The 8,701-nt window shown below is 48.9% G+C and overlaps 1 protein-coding gene across 1 annotated transcript; it reads left to right on the forward strand.

The window, feature by feature from the left end:
- The first annotated feature begins 6,478 nt into the window (after window positions 1–6,478).
- LOC130597469 (zinc finger protein ZFP2-like) lies at window positions 6,479–7,897 on the forward strand. The gene is given in 3 exon segments (XM_057406022.1): window positions 6,479–6,701; window positions 6,759–7,278; window positions 7,438–7,897. Coding segments are annotated over 3 exon segments (918 nt in total). The 3' UTR covers window positions 7,613–7,897.
- The last annotated feature ends 804 nt before the right edge of the window (window positions 7,898–8,701 follow it).

Below are 8,701 nucleotides of genomic sequence, written 5' to 3' on the forward strand. Positions count from 1 at the left end.
TTTTGGAGAATTTGGCATGCATAAAAGTTTATGCATTCCTATTTGTTTTCCCAATTTGTACTTTAAAGGTTTCAGGAAGAAAGCCTCTTTTTTTTTTTTTTTTTTCTCTCTTTCCCTTGCTGGCCAATAGGTCCCACATCTGTAACAAATTCTTTCCTCTCTGATTTAGCACGAAATAAGTTGCTCCTGTATTCACTAAAATTCCACTTTATTTTCTCTAGTGACTGGCATTTAATTTAACCGGTGGATCTGATAAGGTAGATTCCCGAGGTCCCTGTTATTCCAGTTCCAATTCAGCCGTAAGAGCCAAACCATGCCACACCCCCCGCCCCCCCCCCCCCCCCCCCCCCCCCCCGGCAGTCTCACTTCCAGCGTCCAAGCTCCCCATAGCACGCACACCGACCCAGTTCCACAGAAGACCCCACTCCCCCACCTCCGCCCAACATCCCTCCTCCCACACTCAAACACAGGAGCTGCTCGAGCTCCTCTCACTTCCACCTTAGTTTTCCCTTTCTTTTTCCTCACAGTTGCCCACCCTGCTCTGCAGCGGCTCCAGGCTCCAGATGCCTGCCTCGGCAACAGCACTTCTGCTTTAACCCTTTATTAAATCTGAATGTGGATCTGCTGCTTGTTGCCAGTGACAGCAGTCTCTTCCTCCTTATCAATATCTGATAGATGCAGAGGGTCCTCCTCTTGGAGGTTACCTGTGATGCAGAATTTTCCAACCTATCTTCCTGATTACTCTAGGTTTTTCTTAACTTTAAACATCATTCCCCCACTATCACAGGCTGAACAACATCTCTCCAACTTAGCTTTCTAGTTTTCCCTGTCCTTTTCTGAAGCCAAAATTAAGGAATCTGGCAGAGCTCTATTAATTTTGCATTCAGTCCGTCACGCCGGGTGGTTTCCTCAAGTGAAAAACATATCTGCATACATCATTTCATCCCATTTTACTTGCCCCCTCAAAACAACATTAATTGTAACAATGTATTATAGTTCAGAGTTCCATTTTTAGGCCATTTTTCCTGATCTACCAAAGTATACGAAGCCCACCATTGTTTACAGTATTTTACCGTTTTGTTTACTGAGCCCACAGGAAACCCTCCCAGTTCTTTCCAGTGTGCCAAAATGCACCCTAAAGGACTCTTTTTCAAGATCTCTCCGTTCTGCTGATTTTCCATTATCAATCTCGCATTCACACACACACACACAGGATCCCACAGACACACTCCACACAGTTACAACACATTGAGACAGAGACTAAAATTCAACCAACCAAACAACAATAACACAGTTATAACATCCTGCCGCCAATACCAAAATCACAAGACGAAAATCATTACTGTAACAAGCCACAAAGTAAGTCAAATACCAATAAGACCCAAAACCATTTCACAAGACACTCCCTGTGTTTTATAGGACCCAAACCACAAGATGCCCCCTGCTTCTTGTGGGTGTATACCAGCAGCCAGGTATATGCCTTTACCTACCACCTGTGTATTGATACACCAAAACCTTGGGGCAAGCACCTGCACTCTTTACCTCGCGTAGGACGTCTCCTCACGACTTACAGGTATCCCCTTTACCTGGTTCAAACATACCTGATGATTCACTAGTGATGGTCCTTGTCTGCCCCTGCGGTGATCTCAGTGGGGGAGTCCTCCCAAGAAATCTTCGGGGTGCCCAGAAGAGTCCCACCATAAGGGTGGCCTGGTATTTTAAAAAACGTGAAGAAGATAACCAGTGGGCTCCTTTCTGTTCCAGAAACTGCTGATACAACATGGGACACTAGCACAGTAATCTTTTGTCCCAAGGTAAATATGCGAGCCTCTTCAGTATTCATGACAACTGCTGCCACAGCTCTTAGGCATCCAGGCCATCCTTTGCTCGCTTCATCCAGCTGTTTCAAAAAATATGCCACTGCCTTTTTATACGGTCCTAGTTTCTGAGGAAGGACCACAATGCTATTATATGTTTTTCATGAGAATACAGCCAAAAGAGTTCATTTAAATCTGGACGTCCCAGAGCTGGAGCTCTTATTACCTCTAGTTTTGAATTTCTAAAAGCCCCCTCTGCTGAATCAGACCACTCCAAAGAGGCAGGGTTTCCTTTATACAGTTCATATAGTGGTCCTACCAGAACACCATAATCATGGATCTAAAGTCTGTGGCATACAGTCATTCCTAGGAACATCAAGAGCTCCTTGACAGTTGATGGTCGTGGGGTTTGGCAAATGGCTTCTTTTCTAACAATTCCAAGTTCTCTCTGTTCTCCTGTTACTTCATATCCTAAGTAGAAAACTTGGGTTTGGATTAGTTGGGCCTTTTGTTTGGATACCCGATAACCATTCAGTCCCAGGAAATTTAATTATTCCACCGTGCACTGGATACATTCTTCCTTTGTTTCTGTGGCAATTAACAAGTCATCCACATACTGTAAAAGAGTCTCCATCTGAGTCGGTGGCTTCCATTATTCTAATTCCAGTGCTAACTGATTTCCAGAAATCGTCGGACTGTTTTTAAACCCTTTAGGTAATACCGTCCAAGTTAACTGAGTTTCCCTTCTGTCCTGGGTTCAGCAGTAGCAGTCATTTTTCTCCTTCTTGGTAGCTGGTGTAGTGCAGTGTTTTGACTTTCAGCTCGGGAACAGAGCTGATAACAAGGATGTTTTGGTTTGGCCAAGGACTTTGTGAGCCTCATGCTCTGCCAGGGGGAAGGGGAAGCCAGGAGGAAGCAGAGACAGGACACCTGACCCAAACTGACCAAAGAGGTATTCCATACCACAACACGTCATGCCCAGGAGGTAACTGGGAGTTAGCCGGAAGGGCTGGGAGACTGCAGGGTTGGAGGAGGTATCGGTCAGAGCTTGGTCAGGCTTGGGGGCCGAGTTATTGGTCAGCTGGTGCTGAGGTGTTGTATTTTCTTCCCTTGTTATTTCCTTTATCATTATTATCATTGGTGGTAGCAGTAGTGATTTGTGTTATACCTTGGTTACTAAACTGTTCTTATCTCAACCCGTGGGAGTTGCATTCTTTTCGATTCTCCTCTCTGTCCCTCCGAGAGCAGGGGGAGGGCAAGAAAGGGGGGGGAAGTGAGCGAACGAATTACCTGACTGGGTTTAAACCACGACACCTTCCTGTGTCAGGATTTTCCCATTCAACAACAAATAATTTTGGCTTTCTTTGGCCAATGGTAAGCAAAAGAAAGCGTCCTTTAAATCCAAGACAGCAAACCATTTGTGATTATTATTCAATTTAGTAAGTCATACGAATTAGCTACTACTGGATGAATATCCTCTGCAATTTTGTTAATTGCTCTGAGATCTTGAGCCAATCTGCAACTTTTCCCACCATATTTCTTTACTGTCCAGATAGGAGTATTATATTCCAGTTCACATTCAATTAATAATCTGTATTTTTATCAATGATATTTTGATTCCCCTTGATCTTCTAATTTTAAGGGATATTGCTTTATTCTAATTGGGCAGGCATCCCCCTTTTTTATTTTCACTTTAACAGGCAAAGCATTTTTCACCTTACCTGGAACTTCAGATGCCCATACTCCCAGATATACCTGATTAAGGTTTTCTTCTATTTCAGGGAGGTCCTCCTGTTTGCTTTTCTGCTGAATTAAAGATAAACTAAAAACTGCAATTAATTGATTGTTTTTACCTCTAAATTCCATTTTGCCTTCTTTAAATGTTGCTTCTCACCCTAATAAAGATTTTTGAGAATAAGCACCAAATAAGTTGCTCCTGTATTCACTAAAATTCCGCTTTATTTCTTCTAGTGCCTTGGCATTTAATTTAACCGGTGGATCTGATAGGGTAGATTCCCCAGGTCCCTGTTATTCCAGTTCCAATTCAGCCGCCGGAGCCACCCCATGGCACTGCCCCTCCCCCCCCCCCCCCCCCCCCCCAGGGCAGTCTCACTTCCAGCGTCCAAGCTCCCCATAGCACGCACACCGACCCAGTTCCACAGAAGACCCCACTCCCCCACCTCCGCCCAACATCCCTCCTCCCACGCTCAAACACAGGAGCTGCTCGAGCTCCTCTCACTTCCACCTTAGTTTTCCCTTTCTTTTTCCTCACAGTTGCCCACCCTGCTCTGCAGCGGCTCCAGGCTCCAAATGCCTGCCTCGGCAACAGCACTTCTGCTTTAACCCTTTATTAACTCTGAATGTGGATCTGCTGCTTGTTGCCAGTGACAGCAATCTCTTCCTCCTTATCAATATCTCATAGACAGATGCAGAGGGTGCTTCCCTCGGATGTACCTGTGATACAGGATTTTCCAACCTATCTTCCTGATTACCCTAGGTTTTTCTTAACTTTAAACATCATTCCCCAATATCACATGCTGAACAACATCTCTCCAACTTAGCTTTCTGTTTTTGCCTGTCCTTTTCTAAAGCCAAAATTAATTAATCTGGCAGAGCTCTATTAATTTTGCATTCCATGATACCCCCTACCAGCTGTACCTTTTCCCAGCAGAATGGGCAGTTGACTCATTTCCTGTACAGAAGCTGCTCTGTGCCTCTGACGGTTCCTGTCATGCATCTGTCTTCCTCAGCTCTGTCAGAGTGTCTGTGACATGGGGATCTATCCTCCCGCTTGCACACAGTCAGAATATGGTGTTTGAGCAGCAAGGCAGAATTACATTCTCTTTTATTCCCTATTGTTTCCCCCCCCCGCACTAATTGCTGCTTGACTGGCTGTGTTGTGTGCCTAGGAGCTTCAGTTTTCATCCAGCTGCTCAGACTCCAAGGTGCTATTCCCGAATGATACCAAGAACATCCTAGTCCAAGCCTGGTGTAAATGCAAGCTGTAGAGGCTGTTCTCTGAAGGTCTTTGTTTACCTGCCGTGAATGTCCCCTGTTACCTGGTTGGTCAGTATCTCAAGGCTGTGCCACAGTTTGTAGTCAGCCTTTATGTCTTTAACCCTGAGGAACACAAAATCATCAGCAAATGTTTCCACCTCCCTTTTCCCTTCCTTAGCGCCCTGTGAGGTTCATTCATGCCACAGCAGCTTAGGTTCTTTACCCGTTTTGGCGAAGGATGAATGTCTTTCGGGAATGCCTCTGGAACCCACATGTCCCTTTGATCAAAGCCTTTACAGACAGCATGTCCTAGATACCAGTGAAGGTACCTAGTAGCTCAGAAGTAACAGAAATGATTGTAGAAGTGCTAGAGCCGTGACAATAATTTCAAGGTCTATCAGCACAAGGAATCAGCACAAGCCCCTTGTCTTGAGCAGGCTTTCAGGTGATCTTGGGTCTGCGCAGTGAACATTCATAACAGTAACTCTTCTGCAAGACTTCATGTACATGAGAGGGCATTGATTTGTTCATTGCCTGTGTCTCAGGAGCCATTCCTAACTGTTCAGCTACCGTTAATTTGACTTGCACCTACCTTCATCTTCTACATGTATTTGATTTCCTCAGTGCATAATTTGGAACCAGCCATGGGGGATCTTCAGTTCACCCACCACCTTGCACGCACAACGGATTTGTTCTGCACCAGTGAAAGCATAAAGTTAAATTTTCTTCAGCTCTAAGACTGGCAAAAGCCAGGCTCCAGGTGGTGTCCGTGTCTCATACCTTGTGAGTCTTCTCTTTCTCTGCAGTACCAGCAGCACAAGAACACAGAGATTACTGTTGCAACCCAAGTAATGTTCTGCTGAACAAGGCAGTTGTTCATGGCCTTCCTCTGACTCCCAGTTCAACTTTTAGTAACATCCTGTGGAGACAAGCATTGAGAGCTGGGCTTGTTCAGCCTGGCCAAGAGAAGGCTCTGGGGAGATCTTAGAGCAGCTTCCAGCACCCAAAGGGCCCAACAAGAAATGGGGAGAGGGGCTTTTGTCAAGAGCAAGTAGGGACAGGAGAGGGCGGAATGGCTTTAAACTGACAGAGGGGAGATTTAGATAAGGTGAAAGAAGTTCTTCCCTGTGAGGGTGCTGAGGCTGTGGCACAGGTTGCGCAGAGGAGCTGTGGTGCCCCATCCCTGGCAGTGTTCAAGACCAGGTTGGATGGGGCTTGCAGCAACGTGGTCTAGTGCAAGGTGTCCCTGCACATGTCAGGAGGCTGGAACTGGATGGGATCTGTAAGGTCCATTCCAGCTAAAACCATCCTGTGGTTCTATGATTTTCAGGTACACCATCCTGGAAGAGCAAGCATCTTTCCCATTCAAGCAGTAAACTTTTGCCTCTAATATGCCAGTGATTGCAGTAGATTCAGGTTCCGGTGAAGCATGCAGGGCAATTTACGGCATTTGCTCCTGTGAACACTCTGAAAAATCCACTGTGTAATTTGGAGATAATTACCATGTCCTGAACGCAGGATATAGCAGAATGTTTTATACTTAAAGTCAATCTATTTGCTGAATTTTTAGCATTTGGCCCCTTGCGATTTGCCCTGTTCAAAGCTTCCAGTCCTGCCTGTGACTTGTCTGGATTCTCATTTTATTGCAGCTGAAGATTGTGAACATGAATGAAGTCAATACCGATCAAGGCATACCCAGGCCAGGGGAGCCCAAGGGTTTATGCTCAGGACTCTCCGAGGAGAACAGTTCCCAGGGTCCTTCACTGAACCCTGTTCTCCCACGCAGGTCAGAAAGGATTCAGAGATCCAAGAGCTTCCAGATGAGCTCCAACCTCATCCAGCATCGGATAATCTGCACTGGAGAGAAACCCTTCACATGCACAGAATGTAGGAAGAGTTTCCAGCACTGATCACATTTTGTCCAGCACTAGAGGATCCACACAGGTGAGAAGCCCTACAAGTGTGCCAAGTGCAGGAAGAGCTTCTCCAGGAACTTGCAGCTTATCCTGCACCTGCAGGTGCACACAAGGGAGAAACCCTAGGAGTGTAGGACCTGCGGGAAGAGCTTCAGTGTGAGCTCGAGGCTGATCCAGCATCAGTTAACCCCCACTGGGAAGAAGCCCTACAAGTGTGCCAAGTGTGGGAAGAGCTTCTCCAACACCTTGCAGCTCGTCCGGCACCAGCGTGTGCACACCAGGGAGAAATCCTACGTGTGCAGGGACTGCAGGAAGAGCTTCAGCATGAGCTTGAATCTGATCCGGCATCAGTTATCCCACACCAGGGAGAAGCCCTACAAGTGTGCTAAGTGCCGGAGGAGCTTCTCCAACAGCTCGCAGCTCCTCCAGCACCAGTGGGTGCACACTGGGGAGAAGCCCTACAAGTGTGCCGAGTGTGGGAAGAGCTTCTCTGGCAACTCGAAGTTCCTCCAGCACCAGCCGGTGCACACTGCGAAGAAACCCTACAAGTGCAGGACCTGTCGGATGAGCTTCAGCTTGAGCTCAGCCCTGACACGACACCAACAAGTCCACACCAGGGAAAAAACCTACGAATGTACAGGGTGTGGGAAGAGATTCGACCGGAGCTACGTGCTCATGAAAAACCTGCTGATCCACACCAGGAAGAGGCCCTACATCTGCACCTACTGTGGGGAAAGTTTTCGGCAGAGTCCCCACCTCATCAGGCACCAGTACATCCACACCGGGGAGCATCCCTACGTCTGTGCTGAGTGTGGGAAGGGCTTCAGAGTGAGCTCGGCGCTCTTCCAGCACCAGCAGACCCACAGGGGTGGGGATCCCTAGGTGGGGTGAATGTGGGGACCAGTGAGGTCTGATACCCTGTGAGCAAAGCCCGGTATCTCCCCCTCCCATTGACCACTGTGCTTGTGGAGGGTGAAAGCAGTTTCTTCCTAGGAGAATGAGCCCTCAGAGATGAAGAAGGGGAGAGGCGGTGGAGGGAGCTGATTGGAGGTTTGGGGCAGGTGGCAGGAGGAAGGTGTGTGACTCTTTTCAGTGGTGGGCAGCCCCAGGATGAGGAGCAGTGGCCATGAACTGAAACACAAGAGCTTTCACCTGGACATGAGGAAGAATTTGAGGTCGCCGTTGGTCTCGGCCGCCTCCACCAATCTATGGCGCGGGCACGGGCCGCGCACAGCTCCTGATTGACTGAGGAATCCCCATCGTGGGTGATAAATTTGGGGCGGCCGGGCCGGGAGTTGTCTCACGCCGCGGGGCAGAGAGCGGGTGGTGAGGGCAGGGGCAGAGTGCACGCGGCGCGTGTCCATGGCAACGCGGCGGGGTCGGCCCCGGGCTGAGGCCCTCGGGATTACCCGCTGGTCTCCCCCACCTCCCGCGGGACATGTAGGCCCAGTACCGGCGGCGCTCGGCCGAGAAACCCGTGTAGGCCGTGTGAGGGCGGTGTCCGTGTGCCTTTGCCCCGCGAGGCCTGAGCGTCCGGCCCGAAGAGCGGCGGCCAGCCCGTGGCTCTGGCCTGGTCCTCAAGCCGTGCCGGGTCCTGTGCTGTCGACTGCCAGCCGTGTCCTCGGGAGCAGCGGGGCTGTGTGCGGCTGTGCCGGGCCAACGCTTGTCAGGCCTCCCGCATTTCTTCCCTCGACTCCCGCGGGCGAGAGTCCGCACAGCAGCTGAGGGAGCGTGCCAGAGCAGCTGCCTCATACCCTGCAGTGGTGTCTGCACACAGCTCCTCCAGGAGGATGTCTGAGTGTTTCAGGACAGGAGCTGCGCCGGGTTCCTCTGCCGGGAAGGTATGTACTTACCCTGAACATTCAGCCAGGTCCTGATGAGGAGAGCTCATGAAGCAAATGAAATGATATTCCAGCCTCTGCAGTGGAAGCGGGCAGCTGCTCGAGCCGCCTGCTTGTTGATGATTCGGAA

Source organism: Pezoporus wallicus, unplaced genomic scaffold (assembly GCF_028554395.1).
Source record: "Pezoporus wallicus isolate ANWC-B61680 ecotype Strahan unplaced genomic scaffold, APGP_CSIRO_Pwel_v1 contig_8297, whole genome shotgun sequence".
In the NCBI taxonomy this organism is placed as follows: Eukaryota; Metazoa; Chordata; class Aves; order Psittaciformes; family Psittacidae; genus Pezoporus; species Pezoporus wallicus.